Genomic DNA, 15,737 nt, shown 5'->3' with positions numbered 1-15,737 from the left:
AAATGGTCGAAGGACTACTGGTGAATTAGTGACAGGGTCATGGGTGCCCAGTGGTCACTACTGCGTATGGGAAGCAAAGGCTACCCTGTCTAATTTGATCCCCAGAAGAGTTACCATAGCACAAATTGATGAGAAACTTAATACTGGCCATGAAAGAAAGGTGTCAGGACACGCTGTGCATCACATCTTGATGTGTATGGAGCTGCGTGGTCACAGGCCAGTCAGAGTGCCCTTGCTGACCCCTGTCTACCTTCAAAAGCAACTACTATTGGCATATGAGTGTCAATACTGGACCATTGAGAAGTGGAAAAGGGTGAGCCAGCCTTATTAATTCATTTTTCTTTTAAATCATATGGATAGCCAGGTTGGATGTGCCTTGTTTTACTGGCAAAGAGATGGGAGTAGGATGCTGTATTAGAAGAAGGCAAACCAGCGGAGACAGTGTGATACTCTGGGTGATGTTCTTCTGAGAAGCCTTGAATCCTATCCTGACATTCATGTGGATGTTAACTTTGACACATACCACTTACCTAAAGATTGTTTTTGGACCACATACACCCCTTCATGGCAAAAGTATTTCCTAATGGCAGTGGCCTCTTTCAGCAGGATAATGCATGATGCCACATTAAAGAAAAAATGTTCAGGAGTCATTTGATGAACTTGACACAGAGTTGAAGATGTTGACTTGGCTTCCAAATTCCTCAGATCTGAATCCAGTTGTGCATCTATGGGATGTGCTGAAAAAATGGATCCATGGAGGCCACACCTTGCAAGTTTTACAGTAGTTAAAGGATCTGCTGCTAACATCTTGGTGCCAGTTACCATAGAACACTTTTACAGTTCTTATGGATTCCATGCCTCCACGTGTCAGAGCTGTTTTGGCAGCATGAGAGGAACCTACACAGTATTAGACAGGTAATTTAAATGTTGTGGCTGACTGGTGTATATACAGTATGTTTACACACATCAAATTTGTGGAAAAAGGAATATAGCCTTGAAACCATGATGCACTAGAAATGTTCCTCAATTTCCAGGTAAAGACATTAAGTGAAAGTATTTTGTCAGATACTGATAAGGGAGTCTTATAAGTAATGACAACAAAATAGATGCACAAAGTCCTATTGTTTTTACTAACAGTAAACATTTTTTCTGAATTATTCCCATTTAATTGAATATACCCCTTCATTTTTTACATATGCAGCTCAAGGGGTTAAATTAAGGATTACATACTAAAATGTCAGTTGTGTGAGATATGGTAGAAAACAAGATCATACATAAGAAAATGTGTTACTATTATTAAAATAATAATAACTAACCATTATTTACCTTCCCCTTTTTCAATCTGTACTTTTCACACTGTACCTGTGCTGTTATGGCATACTTTCTACAAGTGACTGGCAGTATTTATTACATAATGACAAAATACAAGTTTGTTAAAAGGCTCACTGCCAGCAAAGCACAAGTTCATAGTTTATCTCAGTTAGCCATAAGCCACCTGTATTGCTGCACCACTCTCATTTTTTTTAGAAAAAGTATTCTCATGGTATACGCACACCCTGATTAGTGTTTAGAAGGCCAAAAATATGTACAGAAGGCAAAGTAAATATAACAAAACCAAAACCCTACTGGTACTAATAGCCCAAGTTAAAAAGCTGTTAGAGAGGAATATTGCAGATAAGATGAAAGGTGACCCAAAGAGATTCTTCCATCATTTTAGATCAAGGGTTCAGCAAACTTTTTAAACTTTGGGCCAATAAAAAAAATATATACCCCCTACCTTGGAGGGCAACCATTGAAGGATCTTTCCTATCCTTTATGAGATGTATGTGCTTGCTTTTCACTAACCAAGTAGTCAATGTCTGGGCTTAATTTTGAAACAGCAATCCATACAGAAGCATGTAAATGATAATCAAAAAGTCTAGATCTGAAACTTGATTTGACATTTCTTATCCATGAAAATGTCTGTTCACATGTATATGTGCTGGCAATACATGGTAATGAAACCAAGAGCCATAGTTTTCAAAGCTGTAAATTTGTCACTTGATATTTGATTGTTGAATCCAACAAGATCACCTTCCCTATGCTTATCCAGAAGAGCACTGTTGCTTCAGAGGTCAATGAGTTCCAGTTGAAGGGATGAAGGTGCTGAATCCACCAGACAAGTTCTGAAAAAGAAATCTGTCACAAAACAGGTCAAGCATGCCATGTGATAATTGTGTGCTTAACAATTATAAACTCATTTGAAAACCCTTTACATAACTATACAAATCATAAACAAGTTTCCTTTTGCCTTGCAGTCTGTTATTCAGGTCATTTATGTGATGTGCGAGATCCGTGATGTACCATCAGATAGTTCTTTCAGGGTCTCCCTTTTCCTTTCATGAAAGTGTCAATCTCATTACGCAAGTCAAAAAAAGTTTAAACACTCTATCTTGACTGAGCCACCTGACTTCAGTGTGGTATGTGATATCAGAATAACTTGCCTTAGTTTCATCCAAAAAATGAAATTACCATTCTTTACCTCTTCAAAGCCAAACACCTTTCCAAAGAGTATCTGCTGATGAATGATGTAGTGCAAACCAACTGGCTTTTCTTTGCCCAGTGATTCAAACTGCCTGTTGATTCAGCCCAGCAGTCCTTAAGTCTTTTTGGTCATGTTTTTTGCTCCATCCATCGTAACACATTCGAGATTTTCCCACTTTAAATTAAGCTGTTTGAGAGTTTTGCTCAAACATAGAAATGGTTCTTTTCCTGTTGTTCTGCCCTTCAAACTATACATTTGCTTGAGCTCCTCTGTTATTGTGAAGGATTCGTCAACACTGTGAATAAACACAAGTAACTCTGCCGTATTGGAAATATTAGTGTTTTCGTCCAGAACCACTGAATAAGAAACAGAGTTTTGGAGAATGCATTTTAATTGCTGGAAGAGCTTCTCACCCAAACCCTCCACTCATTTTGTTATAGTTTGGACCGATAAATTGACACTCTGAAAGACATTGCATTTCTCTGGACATATTTCATCCACCAACTCTTGCACACAATGTTTGAGAAATTTGCCCTCTGTGAACAGTTTCCCCAGTGCTGCAATAAGTTGTGATATTCGGTATCTTGCTCTCACGGCTAATATGTTTTCTTAAAATTTCCTTTGGAAAAGATTTTGCTGTCCCATCAGTGACTTCTTTAACTACAGTAACATTACTTTCCTTTGATCTCCTATGTTTTCTGAAAACTTTTCCTGATGTTTCCTCTGATAATGTCTGCTGACATTATATTCAATGATCGTTTCTTGACGTATAAAACAAATAACTTTTTCTTTCTATGGTGAACATTAGTAATCCACTGACCATTTATCGTTAAACTTTCAACACTCTGTGTCAGTTTTCTGTTTCTTATACATAACTACTGCTTCTTGCTATCTGTTGCACTTTCAATTATGAAACACCTTATTTTAAATCCGTAACAGACTTTGTCTCAGATTGGTTAACAAAGAAATGCACGCTTATTTCAAACCAGAAATGCACGTACTTAAAAGCGTCATTAAAACTTAAAAAAGTTTAATTCAACAAGTAGAAATGCATGTACTTAAAAGCATCATTAAAGTATCAAAAAACACCACAGTGGGAGGTCCAGAAAGATGCTTTGGATTTATACACAAACGTTTTATTTTAATGTAAATATTGGAAATAAATGTGTTTTTTTTTTTAAATCCTAAATGTTAATTATGACTTCTACAGACTGTTCCAGGCCAATCTAAAACATGCTAGGGGCCACATTTGGCCTGCGGGCCATAATTTGCCAATCCCTGTTTTAGACAGTAAAACAGCAAGTGCTCTAAACTTGCATTTTTTCTTAAGTCTTCACATATGAGAAAGTTGATAACCTTCCTGCAGTATAAAGGACTACTAAGGTGATACTGAGTGATTTGGAAATTGTAGAGGTAGAAGTACTGCTTAGATTAAATTGGCTGAAATCAAACAAATCACCAGGGCCAGATAAAATCTATCCTGGAGGTCTTAAGGAGGTTAGTACAGACTTTGATAGCGTTTGATAATGTAGACCATACACTTCTAACTAATAGGTTAATACATTATGTGGGTATCTCTGGGGCTGCCTTAGACTAGTTTACTTATTATTTGACAGAAAGGAGTTTCTCAGTTAGCATGGGTCACCCTAGCATCCTTGTCATGTGGAGTGCCGCAGGGATCTGTTCTTGAGCCAGTGTTATTTTCCTTGCACATATTTCTTTTACCTCTAATTTTATGTTCTTTTAACAATATTTCATATCACATTTATGCTGATGATATTCAGCTTTCACACTCTTTTAACCACAACACCTACATCAGTTATCTGCCCTGGTTGAAAGCCTGAGTGAAGTAAATGGCTAGCTGTTAATTTTTTACAGCTCAATTCTAAAAATACTAAGGTTTTAATTATTGCCCCATTAAATCTGCACTCAGAGATCAGTCTTGGGTTATCATCTGTCTCACCCAACTTGAAATCTTGTGTTATGTCTGACCAGTCTTTAAATCTTGATGCTCATGTTAGGTCCTTACAACGCTTTCCTGTTTATCATCTGAAGATTATATCAAAGCTAAGAACAATAGTATCAAAGGCACAGATGGATATGTTAATGCACGCCTTTATTTTTTTCACATCTTGATTATTGTAATTCTTTATTTACATGTTTAAAGAAGACATCACTGCAGCATTTTTAGTCTATTTAGAATGCTCCTGTTAGATTGTTAACCAGCTCCTGTAAGTGGCCTCGCATTATTTTGATTTTATCTTCGCTTTGTTGGCTTCCAGTGGAATTTAGAATCCGTTTTGAAATTTTAGTAATCGTCTATAGAGCACTACATGGTCAAACATCACATATATTTCAGATTTTTTACAACATTATACTACCAATCGCGACTTAGGTCATCTAACCAGGGCCTTTTTATGTTACCATATGGGTAGCCGTTTTTGGCTCTTCCCTTTTATGCTCCTTTGTTGAAATGTTAGTTAAATTTTATTTTTTTGTTTGTAATTTTGTTTACTCTAGGGTTCAGACAAAGGAGGTCATGTTTTACTAACATACTGGAATTCTCTGAGAAAGTAACAAAAGGATATGATCAGAGTGGTGCATGTATTATCTGTCTTAACTTTGATAAGGTGTCACATCAGAGGTTTGGTATCAAACTAAAAAGAAGTGGGATTATCGTGCAAGGAACCTTATCTGAAATTGGTGATGTTAAGAGTGGTATCCCTCAAGGGTCAGTGCTGTTACTGCTGCTATTCTTAATATATATACAGTAGACCCCAGCGAAGTCACAGTTCAGAGTTCACGGACTCAGTCAATTGTGGATTTTTCCTTAGAACCTAACTAATAGTTGTTAGCGGAAACCGCAAATATCCTCCACAATTTTTACGCCTTATTTCTTGGCAATACTGTACTGTAGAGAGAACAGGAAGCAGCTGTAGAGAAAACCGCAACTTGGGATGGTGAAAGTAGCCAAAAGAATTTGAAACTGCAACTCCCAGCAGTCCCTGCAGTGGCTGTGATTGGTCTTCTGCTGAGGGTGCTGGGGCCGTTGAGGTCAAAGGATGTCAGTGCGGCTTTTAAAAAGGGGGCCGGTGACCAAAAGCAAAAAAAAAAGTTTTTGTAATTTGTGTTTCAAATTCCTGTCTGTCTGCCTTCTGTTGGGTTACCTGTACTTATTCGTTTTGTCCTGGATCATTTCATGTGTTTGGATTGTCTGCCGTCTGCCTGTGTACATGAGGACTGTAAGTGGATTCATGGCCATCTTGCAAAGAAAGAAGCGCTCCTGAACCCGTCCACCCATCTTCACCATTTCAGGAACTACCAGTAGGACTATCTGTACATTCCCATTCAACCTGCAGATCTCTGGACTATCTATTTTCAACATTACATTTCATCTGTTGCCGTTTTTCATGAACTTTTTCATGATTTACTGTGTGTGTGTTCTGTTTGTGCTTTGTTGTATTTAATGTGTAATCACCGTAAGGGGAACAAGGGTGGTATCGTTGTTTTCTTATTTCATTTGTTTTCACTACATTCTTCATTTGCTGTTTGATTGCCAGTTTGCTTTGTTTTTGTCTCTGTTTGTGAGTGTACGCGGGTCAGGTCAAGGCTGGATTTTTCCCTGGAATCTCCACCATAAAAATAAATAAATCACCGTCTTCTCGATTGCGGCTTCTTGCGCGACGTTACGCTTACTTAAAAGCTTGAAAAGTTCCTGTCCTTTTTGGCTGATTGCTTTGTTTCTCTCTCCTCCCCAGACATTCTCTGCTCCTGTTGGGGGTTGTGCTCCCCTATGATGTTTGTCTATTGTTTAATCGATAACTAACTGCATACTGAGCTCCTTTTACTTCTGAAAGAGACATGTTTGTTTGAAGTGTTAGAATAAATTTCCTGTCTCTACAATCTCCTGTGTTTCTGTGCAATTCTGTGACCCAAGCGTTGCACTTTGTACATATTGTTCCAGTAGTTTTTAGAATAGTTTTTACAGTTCATTAGTAGTGTGTAAGATGATTGTGTTGCAGTAATTGTGATGCTCTTTGCATGAAAAAAAGTGTTCCATTAAAATTTCACTTTTTTCTTTGTTAATTGTGATGTTTACTTAAAGTGCAGCAAAAAAGTATTTGCCGTCCAGGGATGCATTAACACCAAGTATGTGGCAGTTTAAGGGTTAAAGCCCCAAGATGCCGCAGAAATGAGCTGCACCATCTAAGGCTTCTGGCAATGAAAACGCGCTTGCATGAATTACAGTACATATAGCGATAACATCGTTATTTTACATTCTAGCACTGCGGGAGACATAGCAGTGCAGTATACAGGTTTACCTTTACATTCTTTATTTTTAGGTAATGTATTAAGCTGAGTTTGAAATTAAAGTGTTTTGGGGGCATATTTAGGGTTTAAACTATGAAAATAGGCATTTTTTTTTTAACCACATCCAAAATTTGTGGTTTTTCACAATTCGCGGGTGCTCTAGGAACGTAACCCCCGCAAATTTGGGGGGTGTACTGTAAATGATTTGGATAGGAATATAAATAACAAGCAGGCTAAGCATGCAGAGGATACCAGGATAGTTGCAATACGAGATAATATAGAATCTATTGACTCATTAGAGAGGGACTTACACCACATTCCAAATTATTATGCAGATTGTGTTTAAGTGTCATAAAGATGAAATATTTTATTTTTCAATTAAACTCATGAATGGTATTGTGTCTCAGGGCTCTTTTGATCACTGAAATCAATCTCGAACACCTGTGATAATTAGTTTGCCAGGTGAGCCCAATTAAAGGAGAAACTACTAAAGAAGGATGTTCCATATTATTAAGCAGACCACCATTTTCAAGCAATATGGGAAAGAAAAATCTCTCTGCTGCCGAAAAGCGTGAAATAGTTGAATGCCTTGGACAAGGTATGAAAACTTTAGATATTTCATGAAAACTTAAGCGTGATCATCGTGCTGTTAAAAGATTTGTGGCTGACCCAGAGCACACACGGGTTCGTGCAGATAAAGGCAAAATGAGGAAGGATTCTGCCAGACATTTACATCGGATTAAGAGAGCAGCTGCTAAAATGCCATTACAAAGCAGCAAACAGGTATTTGAAGCTGCTGGTGCCTCTGGAGTCCCACGAACATCAAGGAGCAGGATCCTCCAGAGGATTGCAGTTATGCATAATCCTTCCATTTGGCCACCCCTAACTAATGCTCACAAGCAGAAATGGCTGCAGTGGGCCCAGAACTACATGAAGACTAATTTTCAAACAGTCTTGTTTACAGATGAGTGCCGTGCAACCCTGGATGGAGTGGTGGATGGTTGATGGACGGCCACCATGTCCCAACAAGGCTGCGACATCAGCAAGGAGGTGGCGGAGTCATGTTTTGGGCCGGAATCATGGGGAGAGAGCTGGTTGGCCCCTTTAGGGTCCCCGAAGGTCTGTAAATGATCTCTGAAAAGTATGTGGAGTTCCTGACTAACCACTTTCTTCCATGGTACAAAAAGAAGAACCGTGCTTTCCGTAACAAAATCATCTTCATGCATGACAATGCACCATATCATGCTGCAATGAATACCTCTGCATCATTGCTTGCTATCGGCATAAAAGGAGAGAAACTCATGGTGTGGCCCCCATCCTCCCCTGACCTCAATCCTATTGAGAACCTTTGGAGCACTTTCAAGCAAAAGATCTATGAGGGTGGGAGGCAGTTTACATCCATACAGCAGCTCTGGGAGGCTATTCTGACATCCTGCAAAGAAATTCAAGCAGAAACTCTCCAAAACTCAAAGGTTCAATGGATGCAAGAATTGTGAAGCTGCTATCGAATAAGGGGTGCTATGTTAATATGTAACTTGACCTGTTAAGATGTTTTTGATTGAAATAGCTTTTGATTTTAGTAAATATGACCCCCTAATGCTGCAAATTCAACAAATGACCATTTTCAGTTCTTTACAACCTATAAAATGTTTTGAAACTCTGTTGTGCATAATAATTTTGTATAGTGTTTTTTAAGTTTATCATTAGGAGGTTTGTTCAGTAACATTCGAATTATACTCTAATGGTTGATGACTCAGAAATTATGCTGACTGCCACTTGCATCGACTATTTAAGGAAATCAGAGAAAAATATCATGTGCATAATGATTTGGAAAGCATTGTAGATGGCATACAGACTTGAACAGATCTGTGGCAGCTGAAATTTAGTATAAGTAAATGTAAAGTACTACATGTAGGAAGTAAAAATGTTGGATTTAAATACACAATGGGAGGTCTGAAAATTGAAAGTACACTTGAAAAGGATTAAGGAGTTGTAGTGCAGTTGTCAGTATCATCTTCCGTACAGTGTTCCGAAGCCATTAAGAAGGCTAACAGAATGTTAGGTTATTCAGTACAACATATAGACTACAAGTCAAAGGAGGTTATGGTCAAGCTTTGTAATGTAGTAGTGAGGCATCATCTGGATTACTGTTTACAGTTTTGATCTTCAGGAAACAAAAAAGACATAGAAGTGCTAGAAAATATACAGAGAAGAGGGACTAGGCTGATTCCAAGGCTGCTGGGGATGAGTTATGAGGAAAGATTAAAAGAGGTGCGTCTTTTTAGTTTAAGCAAAAGGAGGTTGAGAGGTGAAATGGCTGAAGTGTTTAAAATTATGAAGGTAAATAGTATAGTGTATCAAGACTGTGATTTTAAAAATGAGTTCAAGAAGAGCACAGGAACACAGGTGGAAACCTTTTTCAGTGTAAACTTTACACAAACATGAGGATGTTTATCTTCACGTAGCGAACCATAGATACATGAAATAAGTTAACAAGTAGTATGGCAGACAGTAGGGCTTTAGGGAACTTCAAAACTAAACTTGATGTTATTTTGGAAGAATTAGGTGGATGGGATTGGAGATCTTTTTTCTGGACTGAACTTTGATCCTGCCTTTTCAGATTGGAATTGTATATTAGATTGTATATAGTAGCATAACAAATGTGATTTGAATAAGCAAGTCTTCAGTGAAGTTCACCTGCAATGTTAAGCCATCACATACTGCCTGTCACCTCCAGTTCATACTGGGCCATTTACTGAGCAGTCACTTTTCTCAAAGCAGAGTTGTGTCTTTGATGGCAATTACTGTAGATTATTCTGACCCCAGGAACTTCTGCTGGAATATGAGCCTTGAGCTCAATGACTATAAAAACATTCCTTTCAGCATGTAAAATGATTAAAGCATTCATTATTACCAAACAAAATTTTATGTAAAATTTTGCAGGAACATGTTTAATTATATATTTGGACTACTAATGAACTGTACTTCTTCCTTCATCTTTAGGACAGGATGGCTTTAGTGAAATAACTTGGATTGGTTTGAATCAGCTGGATGGCTCTGGTGGATGGCAGTGGTCAGACAGTACTCCCCTTGCCTTTATAAACTGGAAAGAAGGTAACATCAGTATTTAGCTACTCTTTTTTACAACATTAAAGTGCTAGGTTTTTGCCTTTATATTCACCTGGAGCAATTTCACAAAGTTAATATGCATCTTGGTGAAGCATTTCATAGTTACTCATTACGTAAATTGACCCCAACTGCAAATTTATAAAATAAACATTGTGTTTTGGTCTCCTGACTTTTTTCTTCTCTGTCTGATTAAGAAACTACATACATTTTATATTTGGTGTGTCAGGATAATAACACATAGAATAAAAGGACAGTCTGTGGATATTGTGCTTCTTTCTAAATCTGCTGAATGATGAATTTTGAATTTAATAGATATTAGGCAAATTGGGTTATACCGTATCATGTACCCGGTCTAACTTGTAAAGAGGAAACACTCATAAGATTGATTTAAATTGTCAATGTAAGCTGTTGCACCAGTTCTACTCTTCTGTTTTCCTAAGTCTACAAATTCCGACACCATTTAAACCTTACAGGGCATTTCTCTCTGTTTATGTGCGTGTTTTTATTATTTGTTGCTATTACCAGTCGGTCAGTTAGTCAGATGATTCTTTTTATAAAATGCTTAATATTTGTAAAAGCTTCCTAATTTGACTGTTATTGCCTTATTCATTCACTTGGATACTTATGCACTATCTGAGCTGGAAATCTCAGGTGGGTGGCCAGCACTGTTCATCCACAGGCAGGACATGCTGTTATCAATGAGTCTAGCTACCAGCAATGTACCATGCACTGCTACCATTCTGAATATATTAAAATGACAAAACCCCAGAAAGTTAGGTAAGAGAGGTGAATGTTGAATGAAATGGAGCAGTTTAAACCACCATTGCCAAAGATCATTATGTGTAATGAACAGTCCTTACAGAATAAACTTGATGAGTTGAGAACCCCTACATGAGATCTCCAGCTACTGTGAAAGCTGTGTAATGTATTGTGCTAAGACTCTGATTAAGAATACCAACTTGGACACAGATAATGAAATAGATGGGGTTGTCTGTGAAACACAAGACGGGAAATCAGCTTCTGGCAAGCATTTGGGTGGCAGAGTCTCCTTATACATTTATTAAAAGATGGTGTTATAATAATTCTGCACTTTGAATAATGAACTACTCACTGTTGGACTTTGCCTATAGTGTCTTTAATCAAGTCTTTGTTACAGTAGTTTGTCTACTGTTGCATGCTGATTCTGAAGTTGGAACCAATTTTTGAAACTATTGAAAAACTGGAAACTAAATCATCTGGCTCATTCAAACATATGATTGGTAACTTTATCCATCCATTATCCATCCATCCATCCATTATCCAACCCGCTATGTCCTAACTGCAGGGTCACGGGGGTCTGCTGTAGCTAATCCCAGCCAACACAGGGCGCAAGGCAGGAAACATACCCCGGGCAGGGCGCACACACACACACACACACACACACGGGACAATTTAGAATCGCCAGTGCACCTAACCTACATATCTTTGGACTGTGGGAGGAAAACGGAGTACCCGGAGGAAACCCATGCAGACACGGGGAGAACATGCAAACTCCATGTAGGAAGGACCCGGAAAGCAAACCCGGCTCTCCTATCTGCGAGGCAGCAGCGCTACCCACCGTGCCGCCCTTGATAATTTCAGTTTATGTAAATTGAAATTAGTAGTGCCACTCTTAACATCCATCCATCCATTTTCCAACCCGCTGAATCCTAACACAGGGTCACGGAGGTCTGCTGGAGCCAATCCCAGCCAACACAGGGAACAAGGCAGGAACCAATCCTGGGCAGGGTGCCAACCCACCGCAGGAACTCTTAACATTCATACATTAATATTAATACTTTAGGGGAACACAAACTGTACAAGTTCTTAACTGATCTGAAAGCGGTGATTTCAGTATCCTTAATGCTTTGTAAAAATGCCAGAAGTAGTTGTGGGATATAGGTCATTATATCTGAAGTGGATAATCTGTGTGTCAGGTCAAAATGAACAGGTCAGTGGAGCCAGATAGCATATCCGGATGGCTTCAGAAGTCATGTTTCAAGTTAATGCCTCTCCAGTTTTTCATTTGCTTTCTAACTAGTCCCTACAGTGTGGTACTGTGCTGAGTACCAGTCAATCATTACCCCAGTTCCCAAGATCTTCGGAAAGGCTAGTGCTGCTCACTTCCATTCCAGTGCAATGCTGTGAACATTTGGTGAAAAATATTTTAATGACACATACAAAGTTCCTTTAAGATAACCACCAGTTTGATTAGTGTGCAAACAGTTGTGTAGAAAATGCTCTGCTGGTTATCTAATATCATCTGCTCTTTTTGTGATAAGCCTGATTCATATGTCACAGCACTATTTTTGTATTTTTCTTCAATGCCATCTTTTCTCTTATACTGATAGAGAAATCGAACGGTATTAACATTAGCCCATTTTTTTACATTATGGATTCATGACTTTCTTTTAAACTATTCACAGACAGTCAAAGTGCATGACATTTTCTTAAATATCAGGATTCCTCAAGGTTGTGTACTGTCTTCTTTACTGTTTATGCTCTATAAGGATCAATGATCTTTTATTGCCATTCCTACATGCATATGCAGAAATGAAATTCGGTACTCGGGTTCCCGTAATTAAACAGCTACAACCCCAGAAAAAAATATAATTATAAAAGTAACCCATTAACCCCTAAAGCTTTGTGGTTAAGGTATCACAGATAAACACAATAAGATAGAAAACAATTTAAAATTTATATATAAGTAAAGTAAGACAGCTATAGCTAAAAGAAATATTATTGCTTTATGCCCTGTAATTAGCAGCAAGTAAAAAAGGTAGCAGTGTATAGTTTAGACAACTAAAAACAAAAAGGCGAAGTGTAGTCTAAGTCACACAGAGGGTACGGTCAGATTTAGTGATGTTGTATTCATTAGTCTAATAGCATCCAAGAAGAAGCTGTTCCTCAACTTGGTAGTACTGGCCCTTAAGCTCAATGTACAGGATGAGTTGCATCTTCCATAATGGGGATTACTTTACTTTTGTGCCTGCTGGTGTAAATGTTCTCGATACTAGGTAGGCTGCTCCCAGGGATATGCTGTGCAGACTCAAACCACCAGTTGCAATGCTGTACTGTCTGTGGCTGAGCAGCTGCTGTACCACATCATAATGCAGGAGGTGAGGATGCTCTCTACCACACACTTGTAAAAGGAGGACAGAATAGAGGGACCTATAAGAAGTAGAGGCGTTGGCAGGCTTTCTTTACCAGGCGGGTCGTATTTTAGCTCAAAGAGAAGTCATATGTAATAGATATCCACAGGTACTTAACGCAGGTGACAATTACAGCCTCTTCTCCATTGATGTAAAGGGGGAGAGAAGGGGGAATACCAGTTCGCCAAAAGTCCACAGTCATTTCCTTAGCTTTTTTGACATTGATGCCAAGGTTGTTAACCTTACACCAACCTTCCAGTTATGCTAATACTAATGCCCTGAGACAGAACAATTACCAATGTTCCATTATCAAGTATGCTGATGTCAGTATTGTAATTGGAAGCATATCTGGGGGAGGATGAAAGCCAAATGAACAGCTTAGTAAATTGGTGAATAAATACTATCTTTCTCTGAATGTCAAAAAGTTCACTTTAAGAGATAGAAATAGGTATGTTAACACTAAGGAGTCTCCATTGGAGTTTTGAGAGTCACAGCTGCATGGTACTTGCAAACTGTTGTGCAGGAAAGGCAGTGAGTAGCTGCCCAGCACCTGGAAAAAAGTGTGTGGCCATGCACCTGTGCAGCTTAGAAATGGTATACAGTATAATTAACACCTTATTGTTGTGGTGGATGAGGTAGAAATAATGGCTATATATAAATACAGGCAGTCCCCGGGTTACGTACAAGATGGGGACTGTAGGTTTGTACTTAAGTTGAATTTGTATGTAAGTCGGAACAGGTACATTATTTTAATAAATGCTATTGTTGACCCACTGTAACCAAGTGCTCTGCCAATGAAGGATGGAGTTTCACCTCTCTCTGACCTTTTTATTATTTCTTCTTTATTTTCCATGGTGATGGTTTTTCTCTTCTTTACTGTATCACTAGCACTTGCATCAGATTTGTTTCAGAGACATTCTTGAAGTGTGAAACCAAAAGGTTAAGATGAGCTCTTCTGCACAGCACTGTACACGCTATCACAGCAGGAAGGCGCCCCTCGCCAGCACATCTGATGTACTAACAAGAGACAACTTCCTGCTATGTGCGTAAAAGTACAAGAAGGCTTGCTATTGAGAATGAATGGGGGCAGCGAGGGGCAATTCACCATTCGCCCACCACACAGTCACCTTCACTACAGTATGTTGTCTGCAGTGTCTGCCCACCGAGAACGAACACAGTACGGCCAAAGGCGGGTAGTGAATCACCCACCACCGCCCCCATTCAACAGGCAGCCTACCAAAGCACACTACAATGCTACCCCCCACCACCCCGTTCACCCTCAATGGCATCCGTTCAGCCACAACCGGGTCACCGCTTGCAGCATAACTAGCCACCCACCGAGAACGAACGGGGCAGGTGTGTGTGGTGGGCGGGCAGTGAAACGCCTCCCTCCGCTCCATCCAGCCTGCATCCTGTCAGGAGTAGTAGCTGCCATCGTCCTGCACACTAGCGATAGCTGTGGCCCCGGTGACTATGGACCACGGGTCACTGGGAGCCACCCGAGGGACACTACACTGCACGAGCAGCCAAATCGCCCCCTCCAGCCTCTGTCCAGCCACCCCTTGCAGCGTCCCCAGGCCAAAGATGATGGAGCGGCAGTTACTGAGGCGCATGCGTCGCAGCTGCGGCCCCGTTCGTAAGTCGTAGGTTGGATGTCTGTAACCTGGGCACTTCCTGTACGTAGTAACTTGCCTAGATAATAATCTATACTGGAATAATAATACAAAACTATTTTTATTCTAAATGGAATCAGTACTTATTTCTCCTATGTAAGCACAGACTCTTTAAGTAGATAGGGACGTTATATTGTATCACAGTATGATTTCAATCTGTCATCACTTTTAGACTCATTGCCTGGTTTACTAATCTAAAAAATCTAAATTTAAAAAGCTTGAGGAGGTTACCAAACATGCTACCAAAATTATTTGAACTGATGTGGATGATTTGGTATAGTGTCAGAGAGCTATGTTTAAGAAAATGGAAATGATATCTTCTAATGTTGGACACCCATTACTTGCAGAACTTAACTTCATTAAAACAAGTAGGATAGTCACTTTAAGGACCCACACAAACCACTTCAGAGAAATTCATATCTTCCCAGTGCCATCCAGCTTTTAAATATGAAATTATTAGTGGTAATATAAAATTTTAGAAGTGCAGTTTTTTATTTGTGTCAGGTAACTGAAAAAAAAGAAGTTAGCAAAATATTGTTTTTAAATGAAATAAATAAGAAATTTTTGTGCATCTTTTAACCTCTTTGGCCTTTATATGTTTTATTATTGTCTATTTTGGATGACACTGAGAAGGCAAATGTCATGTTTTTTGGTGTAAACATGATTTTGTAAATAAATAAACTTTAACTTTAAGACAGAGGAAAACTGATGTAACTCTTCCTGTTGGAGATCGAGTCTAGATGATGGGAAATTTACAATCATCACATGTCTAGGAAAACAAAGAACACCTAGATCATTTAAACAATACACATCAGACAGGCAGTGTTCAACTGTAAAAAGTCTTGAATTACCTTTTTTTACCGCTATTGTACCAGATATAATGCAGTAACCAAAGCCCATCTATGTAAGTAAAATGAAAAATTTACAATA

The 15,737-nt window shown here is 38.9% G+C and overlaps 1 protein-coding gene across 1 annotated transcript in view; it reads left to right on the top strand.

Moving 5' to 3' along the window:
• ly75 (lymphocyte antigen 75) overlaps positions 1–15,737 on the top strand; it is a 209,950-nt gene that overhangs the window by 78,237 nt on the left and 115,976 nt on the right. Inside the window, exon 5 of the mRNA XM_039757470.1 lies at positions 9,839–9,949. Coding sequence (XP_039613404.1) covers positions 9,839–9,949 — 111 coding nt within the window. The remainder of the gene's footprint in view (positions 1–9,838; positions 9,950–15,737) is intronic.

The sequence above is a fragment of the Polypterus senegalus genome, chromosome 6 (genome assembly GCF_016835505.1).
Source record: "Polypterus senegalus isolate Bchr_013 chromosome 6, ASM1683550v1, whole genome shotgun sequence".
NCBI lineage: Eukaryota > Metazoa > Chordata > Cladistia > Polypteriformes > Polypteridae > Polypterus > Polypterus senegalus.
This window is presented reverse-complemented; position numbering and strand designations above follow the sequence as displayed.